The 22749-nt window shown below is 47.2% G+C and overlaps 2 protein-coding genes across 4 annotated transcripts in view; one reads left to right on the top strand and one right to left on the bottom strand.

The window, feature by feature from the left end:
- Nucleotides 1-269: 269 nt before the first annotated feature.
- On the top strand, nucleotides 270-8756 carry leo1 (LEO1 homolog, Paf1/RNA polymerase II complex component). 3 transcript variants are annotated; one of them, XM_079736515.1, is made up of 14 exons: nucleotides 270-342; nucleotides 527-660; nucleotides 749-1179; nucleotides 1380-1585; nucleotides 1711-1815; nucleotides 2034-2128; nucleotides 2594-2742; nucleotides 2850-2934; nucleotides 3339-3433; nucleotides 3527-3661; nucleotides 4055-4190; nucleotides 5032-5224; nucleotides 8135-8229; nucleotides 8450-8756. In XM_079736515.1, exons 1-14 carry the CDS (start codon nucleotides 285-287, stop codon nucleotides 8576-8578), a joined length of 2046 nt encoding a protein of 681 aa, XP_079592641.1. In that variant the 5' UTR covers nucleotides 270-284; the 3' UTR covers nucleotides 8579-8756. The 3 variants fall into 3 exon arrangements, with proteins under 3 accessions (XP_079592641.1, XP_079592640.1, XP_079592639.1); XM_079736514.1 differs by having other exon boundaries at nucleotides 1711-1821; XM_079736513.1 differs by having other exon boundaries at nucleotides 1711-1827.
- A 2742-nt stretch (nucleotides 8757-11498) lies between these two features.
- The window catches only part of snap25b (synaptosome associated protein 25b), a gene marked incomplete at both ends in the record, with an annotated part of 19705 nt that continues 8454 nt past the window's right edge, over nucleotides 11499-22749 (bottom strand). The window contains 5 exons of the mRNA XM_079736175.1: nucleotides 11499-11567; nucleotides 12110-12254; nucleotides 12681-12800; nucleotides 15860-15977; nucleotides 21556-21604. Coding sequence (XP_079592301.1) covers nucleotides 11499-11567; nucleotides 12110-12254; nucleotides 12681-12800; nucleotides 15860-15977; nucleotides 21556-21604 — 501 coding nt within the window. The remainder of the gene's footprint in view (nucleotides 11568-12109; nucleotides 12255-12680; nucleotides 12801-15859; nucleotides 15978-21555; nucleotides 21605-22749) is intronic.

The following is a 22749-nucleotide window of genomic DNA, read 5'->3' as shown; positions in this document are numbered from 1 at the left end:
GCTCAGAAAAATAAATAGACATTTATTTGCATATATGTATGTATAGGCCTGCCTGTGTGTATATTGAGTGTTTATGAGACTCTTCAGGTCCAATATTTTCCTTTTTGTTTGCTGTTTATTTTAAAAATAGCAACGATTATTGAATTTGGCAAAATTTATAGTTTGAATGGTGTCGCCCCCCTGTGGCTAAAAACATTATTACACAGATGCTTGAACTAGGAAACAAAACTTGTAAATAAGTCTTTCTACTTCCGGTTGACAGAGATTTCTTTCATTTGGGAGAAATGGCGGACATGGACGAATTATTCGGGAGTGATGGAGATAGTGACAATGAACAACGAGGTAATACATTTTTCGAATATTAACTTATGATTTTGGAATTGTTCATGCATGTGACTGATTGTGTATACGAAATGGCCAACATTTCCCCTGCACCGACAACATTTTGTCCGTGTGCCGTAGAGTTTCCTATGTTGTGGCAACGTTATGCGAATGGTCTCTAATCGTTTACTGATGCATCTTTTAGAGTCTGGGTCAGGCTCCGGTTCGGACTCTGACAACGAAAGACCTCGGTCCGCCAGCAACGCCTCTGGCAGCGGCAGCGATAGTGACAGGGGACGGCCAGACGAAGAAGAAGGGGGGAAAGCTAATATGAACCAGGTTGGTAACGTGCACTTGTTTTGGTTTTTACAACCCCATCCGTGGATACAACATCGCCTTTGCCTTAACAAATCTTCTGCCATGCTAGGAGCTCTTTGGAGATGACAGCGAAGACGAGCGACCCAGCGTACACAGTGGCAGTGGCAACCCGTCGGAGCACTCGGGGAACCGTTCCGACGCCTCGATGCACTCCGACGCGGAGGACAACGAGCATTCTGATGCTGAAAGGCACAGCGGCTCGGACGTTGGCCGCCGGGACGAAGAGGATGATGACGAAGATGCAGGCCATCGATCAGATGCTGGTAGTCCTGCTGGAAGTGCCGCTGGAAGTGCCGCTGGGAGTCCGGCTGGAAGTGCCCCTGGCAGTCCCGCCGGGAGTCCTGCTGGGAGCCCCCCTGGAAGCCCTGCTGGTAGCGCAGTGTCCGGGGCAGGGAGTGCTCGTTCAGGGTCTCCCCGCTCAGTGACCCCCCGCTCAGGCAGTCCACGGTCAGGAAGGGGCAGTGCCCACTCTGATAGGAGGTAGGTCCAATTGCTGCCATAGTTTCTAGACATGTGGATTCTGTGAGGGGAAAGACAATCCACAATATGGTCATTTGATTAGTAACGCACGATGACCAAACAACCAGCGGTTGACTGCCATTTCGTCTCAAACTGGACGCATTGTCCACCATTTATGGCTCAAAGTTTAACGTTATTTTCGAATCTCTTTGTCATTCTAGCATTCACAGTGATCCAGGAACGCCCCAATCAGGGCCTGGCACCCCTCATTCCGTGGAAGGTTCTGGCAGAGAGAACCATTCGGATGACGAGAAGTGGGAAGGCGGGGCAAAAAGTGATCAATCAGAGGATGAGGAGGAGAAACGTCCACGTTCTGATGAAGAGCGGGAGAACTCTGACGATGAGGCACCCAGGCACAGGAAGTCAGGTATATTCTGATATGTTGATGAAGTCCATGTAATGTTGTTGATACTGAATTAGCTACTATATTATACTTATGTATGCATGTTTTTTTACATATTTTACATAATTACTTTTGATTTGTTCCCCCAGAATCGGCAAAGGGCAGTGATAGCGAAGATGACTTCCTCAGACAGAAAGCCAAGAAAAAGCCGGCCTCCGATTCAGATTCAGACAGCGATGTTGGAGCAAGAAAAAGTAAAAGTAAAAGTCAGTGTGTATATCTATCTATCTATCTATCTATCTATCTATCTATCTATCTATCTATCTATCTCAATCTGCATCAAATTATCAATCTTCCAATTTGGAACTGGTTGTTACCGCAATTAACATATTTTCGTTCTGGTCATATCACTCATATTTTTTTACAACGTAAATATTCGTTCAACATTCTCTCGTTCACCCTCCTTCTCCAGCTAAGAAGCCTGCAGCAGACGACCTGTTCGGAGAGGCGGATGACATCTCCTCAGACAGCGACGCAGAGAAGCCCCCGACTCCAGGCCAGCCAATGGTACGGTGATTTCCCTTCTTCGAGAACAGGACCACGTGTCATGTATTTGAAGGACTCTTTCCTCACTAAACGTTTTTAAACAAATATGCCCGTCTTATGCCTGCCTTTTTCCCGGCATGGTCCACGCGTTTACACTGACCGAGGTAATACACCAGCTGGATTTCGCACCCCAATTTACCCTCTCAGACCCTTCACATATTGGGGGTTTCATTTTCATGTAAATGCGATTAGGCGGCTTCGCGGCCCACTCTAATGAACCAAGTAAGCCGGCTCCGTGACGAAGGTGTATTATACCCCCCTCGGTTTTACACAGGCAAGAGAGTGAACTTGCAGGGTGTGCCAATCCGCGACCGTACTGGATCGGCAGTGTAAATACGCCTGGATGGATGATTCCGGTTGATCCCGTTGGCCGTCGGGCCAGTTTTCAGTTTTTCATCCGTCTTTGTTCTCTTCTGTGTGTCCCAGGACAACGAGGAGGGGATGGAGGGCGACCGCCACGAGGAAGAGACCGTCCCGGAGACCCGCATCGAGGTGGAGATCCCCAAAGTCAGCACAGACCTGGGCTCAGACCTCTACTTCGTCAAGCTGCCCAACTTCCTGTCTGTGGAGCCCAGGTCAGAATCGATTTTGGGCAAGAAAGTAGAAAGTCGTTGAACCCCCTTTGCTTGCTTTGCTGTTAGACAATGTCACTGCAGCGGCCCTGTCGCCTTTTCTCTTGCAGACCCTTTGATCCACAGTACTATGAAGACGAGTTTGAGGATGAGGAGATGTTGGATGAAGAGGGTCGAACCAGGCTCAAGCTTAAGGTATGCGGTTGGCTTGAGGAAAGGACTCGTGCGTCGTGTGAGAGTACGATTCGAAAACCCCCAGAACATCCATTTAAAGTAGCCATGTGTCCGATTAGGCCCCTCCCAGTTAGTAGGCAGGGGCATTTCCCAATTGAAAATAACATGATACCAGTTATACCGCTGTCCAATCTAAGTGGCCACGTAACTGTGTGACGATAAGTAGCATGGCTCGGCCGCCTGGGTTCCGTGGGTTGGAGGGGTTCGGGGAGGGTGGGATAGTATGATTCTTGTGCACAACTACACGGGTACAGCCGGCCAAGCATTTTTGAAAGTAGAATATATCAGTTGGATGTGTTTTTTTTTAGAACAATTTCAAACACTTTTGCATTAACCATTTTTGTCGCTCTGTCCCTCCGCCACAGGTGGAGAACACCATCCGGTGGCGGGTGAAGCGCGACGAGGAGGGGAACGAGATTAAAGAGAGCAACGCTCGCATTGTCAAATGGTCCGACGGCAGGTGGGTGACTTTGTGCGTGCTGCTTATGGAGGCGGGTGAATGGAGCATGGTCCGTCGTGCTTACAGCAGGGTCTGTGTTCCCCCTCTTCGCAGCATGTCCCTGCATCTCGGCAACGAGGTGTTTGACGTCTACAAAGCGCCCCTCCAGGGAGACCATAACCACCTGTTCATCCGGCAGGGCACCGGGCTGCAGGGCCAGGCCGTGTTCAAGACCAAGCTCACCTTCAGGTGCTCTCCCGCTCTGCCTCCCCCACCGGGAGCCACGCCACGCGGGCACCGCGCTGTCAGGAATACATTTGCTCTTTGAAAACGCAAACAAAGAAAGACAAATTAGACCATTTACTTTATTTAACTTTATTTATGTATACCGTTTTATTTGGCCTACCTTTGCAGTAGTCAGAACTATTTTGCACTATTTAGAATTTATTTATTGTTAATGTTACTTATTTATTTAGTTTGACCTAATTTGGTCCTTTTATACACATTGGGTTAGAGAAAAACGCAATTTCGATTCCTCTATTTGTCTTGCACATTTGTTGGAATTGACACTAAAGCTTTGACTTTAATGGGTGTCTTTACTCCCCTCTCTCTCTCTCTCTCTCTCTCTCTCTCTCCTACCAGGCCCCACTCCACAGACAGTGCCACCCACAGGAAGATGACCCTCTCTCTGGCCGACCGTTGCTCCAAGACCCAGAAGATCCGGATCCTGCCCATGGCGGGCCGCGACCCCGAGTCCCAGCGCACTGAGATGATCAAGGTAGGGGTCATAGGTCAACGCAACCCCTGCCACTCGCAATGCCTGGAGCTTCTATAAATCCTGTTTTTCTCTGAATTTACGGTATTCTAAAATTGATTTATTATGACCATAGTGACTGCAACCTATTTATGTCAGTGGGTCATTTTAGTTAAAAAAGGAAAAAAAATGCTGTCATCAATTTCTTTGAGAAATGCATATTTTGAATGAAAACTCTGTTTAATCTTAGTCAACCTGTGTGAACTTTTAACATAGCCTTAAACCTGCATTATATAACTTTTCTACTAGAGCTATAGACTACATACAATACTATCTGAAAAACGCCACATCACCAGAATTCTTCTCTATCAATCGTTTTAATCTGGTTCACTCTCACCACGCCCACCAGGGTAGGACAGTTACCCTGGTGGCACAACTCCAGCCACTAGGGGCTGCTCGTGGTCACCCCACACACCGTGCTGCTTCGATAAAGAAGGCGGCCGTGCTCATTGATTGATTGATTGATTGTAATTTATTTCAAATATGCCAGAAAACATTTGGCAAAAACAAGGATCTTTTTCCCTTTTTTCTTAACACATTTGAAAAGGAGTGGGAAGAAGCATACACTTGTTTAATCCCAGCCCCTTTCTTTAAATCATCCAACTATTAGAAACGACAACCTGTTTCCTTTAGTTCAATTAAACATGCAATTAATGCAATTATTACCTGAAAATAATAATATCTTATTAAAGTTGTCCACTTGGAAGCACCAAACATATTTTCTAAAGCTGAAGTATATACAGTACATAATATATAGTATACACGTGTATATATATGTGCATTAACGGCTGCTGTCTCGGCGCAGAAAGAGGAGGAGCGTCTGCGCGCCTCCATCCGCCGGGAGTCCCAGCAGCGCCGCATGCGGGAGAAGCAGCACCAGCGTGGGCTGAGCAGCAGCTACCTGGAGCCCGACCGCTACGACGACGACGACGACGGAGAGGAGGCCGTGAGCCTGGCCGCCATCAAGAGCAAGTACAAGGGCGGAGGAGCCCTGCGAGGTGGGTGACGTAGGAGGACGTAGCGCTGCGTAGTGTGAGTGACGTAGGAGGACGTAGTGTGAGTGACGTAGGAGGACGTAGCGCTGCGTAGTGAGAGTGACGTAGGAGGACGTAGCGCTGCGTAGTGAGAGTGACGTAGGAGGACGTAGCGCTGCGTAGTGAGTGACGTAGGAGGACGTAGCGCTGCGTAGTGTGAGTGACGTAGGAGGACGTAGTGTGAGTGACGTAGGAGGACGTAGCGCTGCGTAGTGAGAGTGACGTAGGAGGACGTTGTGAGAGTGACGTAGGAGGACGTAGCACTGCGTAGTGTGAGTGACGTAGGAGGACGTAGTGTGAGTGACGTAGGAGGACGTAGCACTGCGTAGTGTGAGTGACGTAGGAGGACGTAGCGCTGCGTAGTGTGAGTGACGTAGGAGGACGTAGCGCTGCGTAGTGTGAGTGACGTAGGAGGACGTAGCGCTGCGTAGTGTGAGTGACGTAGGAGGACGTAGTGTGAGTGACGTAGGAGGACGTAGCGCTGCGTAGTGTGAGTGACGTAGGAGGACGTTGTGAGAGTGACGTAGGAGGACGTAGCACTGCGTAGTGTGAGTGACGTAGGAGGACGTAGCGCTGCGTAGTGTGAGTGACGTAGGAGGACGTAGCGCTGCGTAGTGTGAGTGACGTAGGAGGACGTAGCGCTGCGTAGTGTGAGTGACGTAGGAGGACGTAGTGTGAGTGACGTAGGAGGACGTAGCGCTGCGTAGTGTGAGTGACGTAGGAGGACGTTGTGAGAGTGACGTAGGAGGACGTAGCACTGCGTAGTGTGAGTGACGTAGGAGGACGTAGCGCTGCGTAGTGAGTGACGTAGGAGGACGTAGCGCTGCGTAGTGTGAGTGAGGTAGGAGGACGTAGCACTGCGTAGTGAGTGACGTAGGAGGACGTAGCGCTGCGTAGTGTGAGGGACGTAGCGCTGCGTAGTGTGAGTGACGTAGGAGGACGTAGCGCTGCGTAGTGTGAGTGACGTAGGAGGACGTAGCGCTGCGTAGTGTGAGTGACGTAGGAGGACGTAGCGCTGCGTAGTGTGAGTGACGTAGGAGGACGTAGCGCTGCGTAGTGAGTGACGTAGGAGGACGTAGCGCTGCGTAGTGTGAGGGACGTAGCGCTGCGTAGTGTGAGTGACGTAGGAGGACGTAGCGCTGCGTAGTGTGAGTGACGTAGGAGGACGTAGCGCTGCGTGGTGGGTGACGTAGGAGGACGTAGCGCTGCGTAGTGAGTGACGTAGGAGGAAGTAGCGCTGCGAGGTGGGTGACGTAGGAGGACGTAGCGCTGCGTAGTGTGAGTGACGTAGGAGGACGTAGCGCTGCGTAGTGTGAGTGACGTAGAAGGACGTAGCGCTGCGTAGTGTGAGTGACGTAGGAGGACGTAGTGTGAGTGACGTAGGAGGACGTAGCGCTGCGTAGTGAGAGTGACGTAGGAGGACGTAGCGCTGCGTAGTGTGAGTGACGTAGGAGGACGTAGCGCTGCGTAGTGTGAGTGACGTAGGAGGACGTAGCCCTGCAAGGTGGGTGACGTAGGAGGACGTAGCCAGCGAGGTGGGTGACGTAGGAGGACGTAGCGCTGCGTAGTGTGAGTGACGTAGGAGGACGTAGCGCTGCGTAGTGTGAGTGACGTAGCGCTGCGTAGTGTGAGTGACGTAGGAGGACGTAGCGCTGCGTAGTGTGAGTGACGTAGGAGGACGTAGCGCTGCGTAGTGTGAGTGACGTAGGAGGACGTAGCGCTGCGTAGTGTGAGTGACGTAGGAGGACGTAGCGCTGCGTAGTGAGTGACGTAGGAGGACGTAGTGTGAGTGACGTAGGAGGACGTAGCGCTGCGTAGTGAGTGACGTAGGAGGACGTAGCGCTGCGTAGTGAGTGACGTAGGGGGACGTAGTGTGAGTGACGTAGGAGGACGTAGCGCTGCGAGGTGGGTGACGTAGGAGGACGTAGCGCTGCGTAGTGTGAGTGACGTAGGAGGACGTAGCGCTGCGTAGTGTGAGTGACGTAGGAGGACGTAGCGCTGCGTAGTGAGTGACGTAGGAGGACGTAGCGCTGCGAGGTGGGTGACGTAGGAGGACGTAGCGCTGCGTAGTGTGAGTGACGTAGGAGGACGTAGCGCTGCGTAGTGTGAGTGACGTAGGAGGACGTAGTGTGAGTGACGTAGGAGGACGTAGCGCTGCGTAGTGTGAGTGACGTAGGAGGACGTAGCGCTGCGTGGTGGGTGACGTAGGAGGACGTAGCGCTGCGTGGTGAGTGACGTAGGAGGACGTAGCGCTGCGTGGTGGGTGACGTAGGAGGACGTAGTACAGAACATAAGGAACTTTAAAAAGAAAAATCGCATACTAAATCGCAATCGCAATATTAGTCGAAATAATCCCAATTTGATTATTTCCCCAAATGGTTCAGCCCTAGTGTGCTGTGAACAAGTAGTCGGAGGTGGTTCGGGCCATGTTGAGCGCAGCGCTGGCTGGACCACGCTTGTGAGAAACCCGGAGCTGCCATCTGAGAGGAGGCCAGGAAGACCGCAGAAGACGCGGGAGGAGGCTTAGATTCCACAGACGGCCCAGAACCGCTCTGTGTGAAGAGGGCGTTTAAGATTACATAAAACTTTATCAATCCCCCGCAGGAGAAATTAGTTTGACGAGTCAGACGGACCCCTCCCTCGGGAGAGGAATAATTCCGGCCTGGAGAAACTAAACTAGGTTGAGGATGAGGTTGATGACTACCGGGTGATGGACGAAGGGTCCTAGCGTTCTTCCTGCTCTCTCCCTCACTCACTCACTCAGTCACTGTCTCACTCACTCACTCACTCACTCACTCACTGTCTCACTCACTGACTCACTCACTGTCTCACTCACTCACTCACTCACTCATTTTCTATTGTCTCCCCTTCCAGAGGAGCGAGCGAGGATCTACTCGTCCAGCGAAGAAGGCTCGGACGATGACAAGGCCCAGAGGCTGATGAAGGCCAAGAAACTGGACAGTGATGAGGTGTGTTTCCCCCCTCCCCACCACCCCGCCCGATGTATTCAAGATGTTCTTTTTTTGTAGGATGAACACATCAAGGCCCTTGGCTTGCATTTTATTTATTTATCGTTGCATATACTCATCAGACTAATAGTTATTTAACCAACTAAATAAAACCCTTTTTCTTTTAACTGTATTAGACAAAGTTGGATTTACTAATATGGTAAAAATGTGCTTCTTTCAGGAGGGTGAGGCTTCGACGAAGAGGAAGGCAGAGGATGAGGATGATGAGGAGGATGAGGAGGCCCCCACAAAGAAGGCCAAGAAGTATGTGATCAGCGACGAAGAGGATGACGAAGATGACGACGAATAAGCAGCATTCTTTTTTAAGCATTCCACTGTATTATCAGTGAATCATTTGTGAGGCGTCAGACTGCCACATTTTGTATTATACGTTTATTTTCTAATTGTGTGTGTGTGCACATGCATTCATGTGCGAATGTGTCTACTGTACATTGTTCTACCTTGGCGATGTGGTTAATAAAGAAGAGATGAACCAATCTCCAGTTTCACCTTCTCTTTTTTTATGTTTTCGATGTGGGGATATCAGAGCACAAAACATCGTCCAGCAGGTGGCAGACGTGTGCCACTGTGCCATATCAGCATGCTAGCCTGTCTTTCTTCTAAATATCCCAGCAAGAAAGAAAATTTAAAGAATATGCATTTGGCAGTGATTGACCATCCTGGTAAAGAGACATGCACCCATATGGAACTGTACTCTTGAACGGTATTTGGGGAGACTTCAATAATTGTCCTGTAAATAATGACCTGACCACCTAACTTTGAGATACAAAGAAAGCTGTTTTATGATCTATATATTTTTATTTAGTACTAAAATACTATGAAATAAGAATACGACTAGTTATACAATTTAATGTATACATATATAAATAGGCTTGCATGCAATTATGTTCAAGATGGTGGGTGTATTCTTGATGACCTTTGCAAACTTTAATCTTGGTGAGTATAAACACAGTATACAATCTCTCGCGCATCACACACGAGTTCTACGTCGGTACTGGTCTTGAGGGCCTCACTGGCCTACCATGTTCCTCTTTGGGTCGTGTGTTATGTTTAGCTTTGGCTTGAGGCAGAGGCTTGTAGTGAGCAAGAGAACCATCCTTCTACCAAAGCACCAATGGCTTTTGGCTCCTACATGCATCAGCCCAAGAACACATTTAAGCCCTGCTTGCTCCAGGGGGTCTCTGCTGTGAGACCCTGCACTCTAATGGGCAGCACTGTACAGACACAACGGCTCATCTTCTCCTGGAACAACTGTGTCCTCCCCCAGTAAGAACACAGGGACAATGATTATTTTTCTTACTAAGCTGAGCTGCAATTCATTTTTCTTCTTCTTTCCGACTTCTTTGTATATATTATATAGGCCCCATTTATGACTTTAGTTTCCATATCCAGATAAAGAGGCCAGGTGTAAATGTTTCCATTGGACCAACCAATGGAACTGACTGAGCCCCTTAAAAGGAGCTCAGCCAGGTGCTTCCAATTGCCCTGATTGCACTTGCTTTGCCCACCAGGTATTGGAATGACAGAGAAGGAAGCTGGGGAGAGACCGACAAAGAGACAGAAAGAGAGAGAGAGCAGCCAATAGAGCAGAAGGGGTTGTTGATGGCTGTATGATTATTTAGCAGGCGAATAACGGATCCATTGAACCACGACGGTCCCATCATCATGCTCTCTTCACTGAACTGCGTAGAAAACACAACTTGGTATTCCATACCCATAGTCATTTAGTATTAAGTCATTAAGCTTAAGACCGGAAATACAAGCGCCAGACACTACTCTTGCACAAAACAAAATACAAAGGACACAATGTAATTTTTATTTCTAGTTATACGATTTTATTGGCATGTTCCATGGTAATATTTTACAATGATGGTCACAGTCTGGAAAGATATATACGTACATTATATGAGTGAAACAAAAAGAGTGGCACTCTTGTGGCGCAGGGGGCAGTAGACATAGGCCTGTCGTTTGTGTGTGGCCTACATGCAAAGCATGCGATTGCCCTGATATTATCATCTGCCTGAATCAATTGTTTATGACAGCAGTTGAACATGCATAACACACTTATAGAGCAATGTCATAACGTTGAATTATGGAAGTATAACCCCAGTGCGGTTGCCTGAACGTATCTGAGCCCTGTCTGTCATTCAGACGACTTGTAATCAGTTTTCTGTTATCTTGTTATATACCTCGGACCCCACATCCTTCTGCTTTTCACACCAAGCGGCAGGCGATGATGAACAATCCAGTCTGGACGGCTGGATTGTCTGACAGCACTGCACAGTCAAAAACAGGTTTGCCTCACGCCCCACACACCTCTTATGTTTGGTGGTGCACTAGCACAAACTACGTTTCAGAATGTCCTTATATATACTGTGGGTTGCCACTTTCAAGACCAGACAACTGTATGAGATCAATGCACCAGAGATAAGGGTGAACACTGTGCAAACCGTCTTCAATTTGATTCAATGGTTTTAGTTTCAATTAAAGTGTCAATAGAGACCGCCTTGAGGTTTTGCTGTCAGTGCCTCTGTGCCATACATCTAGTTCTTTGTGTCAGTTAGACATTCATCTTCGCAGTTGCGAGGTTTAGCCTAAGGTTGGTATAACAAGCAGGCCGGAGAGGTTCAGGGAGTCACTGTGGTTCCTAGCGTCACAAACGTGGCATAGCAGTGTGTTTTACATGGACAACATCAGAATACTGACACACGAGGGGGAGGGGGGGGATTATAACAAGGTGTACATACACTTTATATTATACATACTTAAAAAAAAAACGACAGCAGGACATACAGAGAGAGTGAGACACAGAAAGTTAGACGGGGGGAGCTAAATCTGTGAAGCCATCAAAGACGCCCCTATATACAGCAGGTTGGGGTTTGGGGGGGGGAGTAGGGGGGGCACATGGACGATTGGTATCAGGACTATCATATGTTAACAAAAGCCTAAGAGAGACGGCACATCACAACATTGACGACGAATAGGGAGATCGGAGAGGCATTTGGGGAGGGGGGGGGGGGGGGGGCGGGCAGATATGTGCATGTTTGTGAATCTCTACCGAGTAAGTATCACGATAAAAGCATGTTGTGCGCCAACCCACATCAGGGTGGGGGGCAGGTAGCGCAGGTGTTGGGGGGCGGGGCTTGTTGTGGGGGTGGGGTAGGCTGGGTGGAAGGGGGAGGGGACGAAAGCACAGTTTTATCCTCCGTCTAGCCACTTCCCAACATCTTTGTAGCCCGCTGGTTGGCCTCATCAATCCTGGTCTTGTTGGAATCAGCCTGGAGACATGAGAGAAAGAGCCGGTGTGTAAATAGGGGGTTGACTGTCTCTGTCCAAGCGGCGCTTATCCAAATGCTGCATACAACTGACACTTTTAACAACTAGTACTCCAAAAGGAGAAACCACTCCTCCCTTTCGGGCTTCTTTGAGCTTGATTCTCAGACCAAGATTCCACCTCATTTAAACATTGGAAGAAAGAATGACGTTTGCCTGCAAAATACATTTTGTTTTGATATTTTCAATCACTGAACTTTTGCCTTTTGATCTACCTGCCTCCCGTTCTTCTAATACGGCCGACTGGTGCTGACCGAAGCCTCCCTGCTGCCGATGGATATAACTATATCTCTAACTACGCTGGTCTCTCTTCACCAACACCGTACCTTATCCATGATCGACTATCTCTAACTTCTTGGGTCTTTCTTCACCAACCTTATCCACGATCCACTATCTCTAACTATGCTGGTCTCTCTTCCCCAACACCGTACCTTGTCCATGATCCACTATCTCTAACTATGCTGGTCTCTCTTCCCCAACACCGTACCTTGTCCATGATCCTGTCGATCTGCCGGTTCTGGGTGTCGATCTCCTGGCCCATGTCCAGGGCCATGTGACGCAGGTTCCCGATGATGCCGCCCACCTGCTCCAGGTTCTCGTCCATCTCGTTCTCCCGGGCATCGTCCGTTACCCTGGAAACACATCCAGCGAGAGAGGACTGAGAGAGAGGGAGTGTGATGATTCTGTGCCAGTGTCTAGGTTCTGGCGTGTTGTATTTCGGGGGTGGGCAGGGGGGGGATGAATCCTTTTGTTTGTTCACTGATGTAAAGCTCTGTGCGTTGTATGTGTCTCACACTTGCGTAACCCAAAGTACATTTGATGTGCGTAATGCGGCAATATGTGCATGTAGGTCTCACTCTCTGGCTCTTTGTTTCAGTTTGTCTCTCTCACTCACACACACGCGCAGACGCAGCACACACACACACACACACACACACACACACACACACACACACACACACACACACACACACACACACAGGCAGATAATCACATAAGAAAACATGCACACACACACACACACACACACACAGGCAGATAATCACACACACACTCACCTGCGGATGAAGCCCCCACTGATGGCCATCTGTTCACGCTCGTCCACCACGCGGGCTCCGGGCTGGGCGTTCACCACTCCATCCTGGTTGGCTCCCCACGCCTGGCCCCCACCCTTAATCCTACCACACACACATACATCAGTCAGGCCCGGCACAACGCGTCTGTGCGTGTGTGTGTCAATGTGCTACTTAATGTGTGTGCGTGTGCAAATGTGCTACTCTACGTGTGAGTGCGTGTGGGTGTGTCCGTGTGTTTGTGTTTAAAGTTAATGAGAACCACTTGTGTATCTGTATCACTGATTGTAAGTGGGATTTATAATGCTTCTATAGACTTTGAACACTTGCATTATATAGCCGATTCTCTCTCTCTAAAGCAACAATGACAATGAGTTGTTAGAGTGGACGTCATGCAAGTTAGTTCTACGGGTGTGCCATCTATCCAGTGAATAGATCAACCGTGTTTTCGGAAGCACAGTAAAAGCATGCATGTGGCTTGTGGGAGATGGTTGGCCAATTCCCTTCTTGCACAAGCACATATAAACCAAAAATACACAACAACACAAAAACACATTCATTACATAGATCATCACAAGACACTAGAGGACACAAGGTCACAACATAGACACAACACAACATGAATTCATGAATTCACACTCAAATGCACACACACACACACACACACACACACACATACACACACACACACACACACACACACACACACACACACACACACACACACACACACACACACTCACACCCATCCCTAACCCCAAGCCTTAATGGCCCATCAATTCCCACAGGGGAACATATAGTTACACATACAGAGACATGGGGGTGGGGTGTGTTGGGTGTGTAAGGGTCGGGGACATGTTATACAACATGGGGGTTAGGACCAGAGCACATCATATCATAACTCCCCCAGTCAGCTGAAAGCAATGTCCCCCTGAGATCCACTGTGGATCAACTCTTTCTCATCCAAAGAGCCCAATAGTAATAGTAGTTGTAGTCATAGTATTAGCTGTGCTTAGCCCCTCATTGCATCTGGAAGGATTGGTTTGGATGACAATACATTCAGTATACACAGTCAAGCAGCAGTTTGAAAAAAATTCAATTAAACCCCTCAGGAGAGAGGAGTGTTGGGGTTTCCCAAACAGCATTTTAGACATTAAAACCTTTGCGGTGTAAGCCAATCCGAATCAGGCATTGTGTGGTGAAACCCAACTCTCTTGTGCCCAGAGTAGATTAAAACTGGACCACTGTAACGGTCCTTCTCCCAGTTGACTGTATATATATAATATCTAGATTAACAAAAGAAAAAATGTAATAAGCGAAGATGGAGGATGATTAAAGAGAGCTGGGCTGTGGTTACATCAGAGCTATCCAATTTACAGGTGGCTCGGCAAAACATGCCTCTCAACCAAGCCTCAAAACACAGCCGGTCAGCTCTGACCCAAGCTTCTGTTGAAATAGCCTTTGGTCATGTTGAGACCCTGTATATTTTATAGCTCTGATAAGGACATGTCGAGTAAGGCTGTGCACAGACATGACCCTCAGAGGCCATAGTTTGGCAGCCAATTGGTCATACAAGAGCTGAGCAAAATGGTCGACTGATCCGGAATTTGGAAGCGGTTGTGTTTGCTCCGATGTTTTATGATTCCAGGAATATATAATGATATATTCACACGTTTGCCTCCATCTTGTATGGCTGGTTTTGGGCTGGGGGCTGGAGGGGCTACCTTGGGAAGGCAAGCAGACGTAAGGACTTGAAAACATTTTTTGATGAAGTAGCATGTTTAGGTGTGATTTAGTGTTCTTTTGGTTGTTCATGTTAGCCAAATACAGATTCCTGACTTTGGTTTGGCTGTAAAATATGTCGTAATGCTAACTTTGCTAATGGTAACTAGAGAAACTAATAATGGTTATATTTTGTCACAGTCTCATTGAAGGCATTTGTTTGTACACTACATACATTTGTTATAACTAGACCGGTGTTTACATTGTACAAAATCGTATATACCTAGACGTACATAGTTTTGTGTAAAACCAGGGCTACTGAATTACTGCCATTCAATTAAGACCATACGAATGGTCTACCAGGGACACCCCCACATCCCAGGTTTACGTCGGATCTAATCACTGTAATAACTCTCTGCTTCATGGCTGCTGAGCAGGCTGATGTTTGGCTCCTTCCTCCAGAGGAATTATGGATGAAGTGACACAATTAAGCTCTGAAGGAATATGGAGGAACAAAATCCACAGGGGTGTTACCCCACACACGGTGAATGCTTAGCGAGACTACTCTGCAATATGATGGAGTGTGGTGGATGTGGAAGCGGCCCCGTTGGAGACATAAATCTCGTTAGCCTTAATTGGTGGCGGGAATTGATAATCCGATAACATAATAATCCCCACAAGGTAATGAGACCATATTGGGCAGCTGTAGCCCTGTGGTCGAGGTTCTGCCTAGAGGAGGGGGTAAAGGGGTGTGTGCTGGGTTGAGGGGTGGGATTTCGTAGAGGTCATGAAGGGCAGGGGGGGGAGGGGGTGTTAGGGGATATTGGAAAGAGAAACACAGTGGCATTGATGTTCAACTCTGGCTAACAGACAATCTCTTATCCGCTGATGAATGAAGGGCTTTTTTCCAGGCGGGCCGTGGGGGGCGTGATCAGAGTGGCCTTGTCGTTGTGATGTGCCCTGTCATGCGTGTGTGACAGTCAAGACAGCGGAGTGGTCCTTCGTGGCTTTGGTGCGAAGGTGCACCTACAGCCACGTGTGTGCGGATATGTGCCCTGTGGAGGGGCACACATATCCATTTGTCCATCCAACTTTCATCTCTCTCGGTCTCTCCCTCTCTTCCTCTCTTATCCACCAACATGCACAAACACACACACACGCACACACACACACACACACACACACACACACACACACACACACACACACACACACACACACACACACACACACACACACACATACACACACGCATGCACGCACACAAGCACAGGGTGTTGTGTGTGGTTTGGGTCTTCCAGGAGTGTGGTGCGTCTGGCTTGACTGCCCACACCAAAGGGCCCCCCGTGGGGTGAAGCGGGGCGCACAGAGAGAGAGAGAGAGAGAGGCACAGGCAGGCGGTGGACATACACATGCAGTCGGACCGGGCAGGCTGCACCTACTTGTTACAGGGACATGAACACAGACCACAGAACTGTCCTAGATTGTTCAAATTCTTTTCCGCATCCTTCATGTCCTTATTGATTTGGTCCATCCCTTCCTCGATGCGCTCCAGTTGCTCTGATTACCGACACATTGTCAAACATCCCACCGCGAGAACGCGAGCGCGTGAGTGGAAGAGAAAGAAGAAGAGGGTTGTGGGGAGGAAGTCAGGGGGTTGGGGGGGGGGGGGGGGGGGCGGGGGGGGAGAGTGGTAAGACAAAGGAAGAGGGGACAAAAAAAAGACATTGACTGTGACAAGAGAGACATCACCACCACCATCAACACCATCACCACCATCACCAGCACTGGACAGGCTAGGGGGGGAGGGGGGCATGTTCCCCTGCCGGTACCTACTTCGCAACACATGGGCATATCTGACCACAGCATTGGCCAAAACCCTTTAAATCTTTCTCGGCCTCCTTCAGGTCTGCGTGGACCTTGTTCATGCCCTCTTCGTGGCGTTCAAGTTGCTCTGGTGAGGACAAAGGCATGAGAGTAGTGTGAAATGAGTTGGACTGGTTTGGATTCGAGTTGAGTAAGCGCGCTAGGCTACGAGGCTACGAGGCAGAGAGTGCTGGAGATATGCATCGGGGGGCGCTAGCAATAAGCGCTAAGTGGGCGCGTGTGCGTGCCCTGCGCCAAATGCACGCTTGCCTTTTTATTTGCGGAAGCGATACCTGTTTACCTGTCTGGATGCACGGTGGCCATCGCTGTGGATACAGTGTTTTCATTGCAGATATCAAATGACAGCTTTGTGTCTGACTGGTTGAGTGTTCCCCTGCTGACTGTGAAGTGCAGCACTGAGACTATATTTCATACAGAACAGAATGAGCACAGTCTTGTTTTAGAACCTCTCAGAGCTGCCATACAGGCAAGTACAGATGAAAGAAAGAAAGAATAGAGTAATGGAAAAGGAAAAAGAAGAAAGAGGGGGATTTCGAAGAGTAATGGCCCGAGGAGTACACAGATCTCGACTTAACATAAAAGCGAACATTTTGAAGAAAGGAAAATCAAAATTAGACATGAGTCATAGCAGTGGATGAATGTATGCATGATTATGAGGAGCAGAGGTAAGGCTTTATGCCTTTGGTTGAGGTGAAATGCATGATGGGAGAGTGACACATAGAACTGGATGACTGTGCTGTTGCCCTGGTAGAAAAGGCTTAATGCAAACACACACCACACCCACACACACCCACACACACTTCCAATCCTGTGAATACGGGGCGAGGGGCACTCGTGTTTGGTTCTCCGTGAGCAGGTTTTAAGAGACCTAATCCAGTTGGGATTGTTCGGTCTTTCTTCAACAGCATGCCAATGGTATGTAATCAATCCCGGCCATGCAGGAGATACAAATGTATTATTGAATTGTTTCCCGTAAAATGTTTCTAGCAGATCACTGGACACTTTAATGGTTGTATCAAGGTCTATGTTTGATATGTAGGCACATGTTTTAGTATTTAGTGTAAACTTTAGGATGCAGTTCAACATGGTAGAACTGGAGTGAAGATACTCAGATTCAATCACTCATAAAAGTTATTAATATATGAGTATTAACGCACTCCACTCTCTGATATTGTTTTGGTTGGCTTCAATGTTCTCTTGCTTTTCCTTTTAACTTTCTTAAAGGTAACAGGCATACAAAGAGTATAGCTCGTTCGCTATCGGACTGCTCATTGGAGGTATTAGTAGGCCTACCTGCATAACATAGGGCTAAAATAGCTTTAAATACTGGTTTGCCATCCAACATCTCTATAAAGGGCCACAAGCTCAGACACATTGTCAGGGGTTTCTGAATATTTTCTAGATCTTTCACATGGTGAGCATATGTGTGTGGGTGAGTGTTTGCATGTGTATATGTGTTGTGTGTTTGAGTGTGGGGGATTTAAGGAGGGTTATACCTCAGAGTTCCCCAGTCTAAAAAACTACGTAGAGCCGGTAATTAGCCTCCCCCACTAATCCCAGGAAACACAAGGGATTGGAAGAGAGAGAGCGAGAGAGAGAGAGAGAGAGAGAGAGAGAGAGAGAGAGAGAGAGAGAGAGAGAGAGAGAGAGAGACACTTATCTCCTTGCAGTATTCAAGGCTCGTTTTAAAAACCTCCTCCCCCATCCCGTCAGGTGGGAGTATTCTAAGGAGTGTCTCGTCTGTCAATCTTAGTATACCAACCAATCACAGCCTCTCGTCTCACTGGAGCACCAGATTTAGATCTTTGTTGGTAGTTATGGCGTAAAACAGGGTCAGCCTTTGGGGAGGCGAGAGAGCATTGGAAAGTAATTTCAATAAATCAATACAGGGACTGGAGATGGCAATCCCTTCCTCTCCTTAACTGTCTAACAGCAGAAGATATGAGCAGCTCTCCCCCTGTGAGCATATGCTTTGTGGTCCCAAAGAGACATGGAGGCGTAGAGGTGATCTATCAACCCCCCCCCCCCCCCCCCCCCCCCCCCCGGCCCTGTGTGAGGTGTAAAAGGCATCCGGTGGTCGGTGAAGGGCTCATTAGCACTTAGCTCGGTCTGCACAGACGGCAATGCATGAAAGCACCCAATGGTAAATCCTCCTGCCTTGCCAAAGACATGCACACGCACACACCGGTGTGTGTGGGCATAACCATGCATGAATACTGTGTATTCTTCATCTCTCTCGGTCTCTCCCTCTCTTCCTCTCTTATCCACCAACATGCACAAACACACACGCACACACACACACACACACACACACACACACACACACACACACACACACACACACACACACACACACACAAACACACACACAAATATGTATATATATACCTCAGATTAATTATTGGTTTTTTAATAATCAGGTACATGTCTGATTACGGGCTGCCTCATGGATTTTCCAAATAAACCCTCCAGAAGCATTGCAATGTATTTATGGATGCGTTTGTGGTTCTAGTCATTGCGGCCGTAAGAGAAAGTAGAATAGGTTGAGGTTTGAGCACAATCGGTGTGTACCATCTACTTGTATTAATTTACATTAATACTTATGTGAAGTGTGTCTATAAAACTGTCTGTATGCAACTAACCTGTCCTATTATCAATATCTGGATTATACAATTTCAAGATGTGTATTACTAAAGACGATTGAAGGAAATCCAAGAAAGAAGATCCAAGATATGTGATGGTGTTAACTGTGGAGGGCAAGGAAGAGAGAGAGAGGTAGAAAGGGGAGTAACAAAGCATAGAACAGGAAGAGAGGGCGAGAGGCAGAGAGAGAAGGGCATCAGGCATCAGGTTAGGGTTTGCTCAGGGGCTGAGGTAATTTGAATCTGTGAATTGATTGCAGTGCTTTGTTATATGCACCAGACTGGACTGCCCATCACTCGGGAGGCTGGTAAATGGGAGGGAGGGGGGGAGAGAGAGGGATTGAGAGAGAGATTGAGAGAAAGAGAGAGAGAGAGAGAGAGAGAGGATAAAGGAGACAAAAAGGCTATATGTTCCATTTGACAGGCTAATTAGGCTGATCGTTCATGCATGGAACAGCGCACAACCCCTGAGGAAGTGATACAGTTTATGCACACACACGCTTTCCTTTTTTCCAGACTTTACCAGCTATCCCTGCAACATCCAGCTCTTTTAGCGCTGGAACTGTACCAAATGTGTGGAGTGATGGCAAAGATTTGATACCCAGGCAGGCAGTGGCACACCGAGGTTGTTTCTTTTTCACTATATATACAAAGGACCAATGGAGCCGTCTCTTTGTTAATCCCAGGCTGTCAGCATTACAAAGCTATTTAATGATTGTAATGGGAAACACGGTCAAATATGTAAAGAATATCTAATTGACTGATGTAGTTCCAATGGTTGGTAATGGTATTACTGTATATATTGTTTCTTCACGGTTTCTTCAGCGGTCACGATAACCGCAAACGACATCATCGATTTAAAACGAATATTTTATGGATTTAATATCTATAGGATTACGTTAGATTTATTTTAATTACTGTGGCCCAGCGTTGATGTTTGCTTCATAATAAATACACCCCTTAGGGACTTCGCAGTTGTGTATGAAGTCTTTATGTTTTTCACCTCCAGTTCAACATTAGCCGTCGCATTGTGGGCATACTTACACCTCTGCATCTGAAACCACAACACATAATCGCTTGCGCTTGTATTGTTATCTTTGTACGTATACCTTTCCTGGATATCACTCTGCCTCCTTCTTCAGAAGCCTCAGCCTACTACGAGTGGATTGGAGGGTAATGAGGGAGATGATGAATGTTTTGTCTTAACCAGTCAAACTGCAATCACAGCGAAAGAGGACGAGGCTACACTAGCGTACACTTTTTATTTTTGTCCTGGCTCAGTCTGTCCTACCTGGCCTTGGGGAACCATGCTCACTGGCATGTCACTGGATGTCACTTAGATTTAGTATCTAACTGATTGAAGAAAGATGGCGGTTAAAGCCTCCATTATGTTTCTATTCGAGTTGGAAGGAAGGAGCCTGATTTGGTGACAGAGAGACTGGTGCTGGGACCCTTACCATGTCCCCTTACACGGATTAACGGTGGAAAGTTATGGCCTTGCTGTGAACTTAAAGTGATGGACTTCAGGATCTAAAATCGTTGAATAACAATAACATCTAAAACTACATCAGACCACACACCCACATAACATCTTGTCAGGAAAATGTATTAAAGTATATTCAAATAAATCTGAATGCCATCTCATGCACTTGGCAATTGCTCAGCCGCTTGGCTATGGAGCCAAGAGTGAAAACAGACTCCAGTCATTAAATCGGCTTGAATGAATAGAAGGAAATCGACTGACGGGCATTAAGCATCCTTTTCGGATGCTTAATGCCCACCTTAGTATCGTTAAAAACATAATAAGAAGTAAATAATTGGATTCCTGTTGTCATTCACTTTAAGAGAAGATTGTGCGTAGGGACTGAGTGGCGCTTTGGGGACATGCCGGAGAACGTACAGCTGTGCTCTGCACAGGCGGTGCACAAATCAGGAGCTGAGGACGGCGGTGTTAATCCTTGAGGGAAAATGCATTATGCAAAAGTGCCAGAGATGGTGAATGCTTGTAGGCTACCGCAATTATAGCAAGTCATATAAAAAACCTGCACATTTTGTTTGGTATGTTACATCCTGGACAAATGTGGACACCATCAAGTATGGATGATATGTGGGTTAAAACTATTTCAAATGTATTTCAAATGTATGTACGATTTACAATCTTAATACAGAAGGGAAATTAAGGTATGGATTTGATTGCACTCTTTCTTGCTGAAATATAATGAGCAAACCTTCTGGTTTAAAGGTTATATAAAGGGTTGTCATGTATTTTCCAGCACAGGGACATTTTATAAGAAGTAGCAATCAGGAAGCATAGCAGAAGCAAAGCTTGTCGGTTACGTCAAATATGCAAAGTAGGCTTTATGAACATAAGACTAAGCGTGGGACAAAACTATACAAGAATACATTCTGGTGAATGGATTTGTCTGCAACAGGAACCATCTGACATTATACCAGATGTGTCACAGAATTCAGCTACTGCATTTTCATAAAGCTTTGAGTAGAAGCAGTTGAGACTAAAGGGAACAGCAGAATAACAGAACACAAAGAACATATGACAGGTGGCAGAGAAATACCAGTGTATTAAAGGAGATCTGACCCTACTGACTTACCTCCCTGTTCATCCAACATGACCAGAGTCCTGATGCCAGCATCTTTACTCTAACACACAGACGGCAAGAGGCACGCAGGACAGAGGGGTGTTTGGAGGTGGATGGAGACAAAGTGGAAGGAAGCAAAGTAGGAAAGAGAAGAGAAAAGAGGGGAATTATAAGCACACGTTAACAAGTATCAAGAATCAAGCTGAGGTGGACAGCCCATAGCTCCATTCCTTAGACAAGTAAACGCTGCCCATACCAATTTCTCATCTCAAAAAATTCTGAGGTCTTTTCTTAGGAAATGGCATCAAAAAGTACATTTAAGCATTAACACATTTACGTTTTCATAGTTGATTCAATTAGTTCTACCTACCAAATTAACTGATAAACCAATAAAAACACAATATTTTAAGGTTTGAATGATGGCGTAGCTGATTATTATAGGGGCCGCTAAATGAGGGTAAAAGCGTGAGCTGTCAGCTTAGAGAGACGAGTCGGCTGCACCGATCAACTAATATGTTGATTCATTCATTGAACACTGATGCAAAACAGTGTATGCAACAGCTGTACAGACAATCAGGATACATCCATTTCTTGAGTTCGAATAGCAAATATTATTTTTTGTCAATTGATAATCAGTAAATCTGTGTAAATCTTCGGGTCTTGTTGTTCCCTGAATGTCTCCACAAAGGATTGCAAACATTGCCGGAAAATACATTTAGCATCCCTGGATAAACTGCTTCTGTTCTCTCAATGTGCGGAGTACATCAACAGCAGCGCCCGTTTGGTTGGAGGCTCCATTATCTGTAAGGCTGTCATAGGAATGCATGATATAATTGTCGCATTGACTTGATGCTAGAGTCAATACCCAAACAGCAGGGGTGGGAATGTATGCCGCCGTGTTTAATAGCATATGGCAGAGTATGGTCCTTGCACAGCTAGAGGGGGCGATCTAGTCGGGGTAGGTGCATGGACTGCGTTCACTACAGCCCTGCAGGGGTTACAGCAGTGACCTTGGACAAATGGGCTTATACAAAATACTGCAAAATGTCTGCCAAAGGTCGTAATATGTAACATTTAGATTTGGCACAGTCCAACTGAGCATACACTATTCATAATATGAATTTACATATAATCGGGAATACCCTTCAACATGCAGCACACATGGATATGGTTTACAAGCTACAGGCTGGCTTGTAAACAACACAC

Source organism: Pollachius pollachius (genome assembly GCF_949987615.1).
Source record: "Pollachius pollachius genome assembly, chromosome: 5".
Lineage (NCBI taxonomy): Eukaryota > Metazoa > Chordata > Actinopteri > Gadiformes > Gadidae > Pollachius > Pollachius pollachius.
Note: the sequence above shows the minus strand (reverse complement) of the source record. Positions and strands in the feature narration are given on the sequence as shown.

Coding starts and splice junctions, on each gene's coding strand:
- leo1 (XM_079736513.1), top strand. CDS start 285: ATGGCGGACATGGACGAATTATTCGGGAGTGATGGAGATAGTGACAAT. Junction 1,586..1,710: donor ACCCAGGCACAGGAAGTCAG/GTATATTCTGAT, acceptor TTGTTCCCCCAG/AATCGGCAAAGGGCAGTGAT. Junction 8,230..8,449: donor AGAAACTGGACAGTGATGAG/GTGTGTTTCCCC, acceptor TGCTTCTTTCAG/GAGGGTGAGGCTTCGACGAA.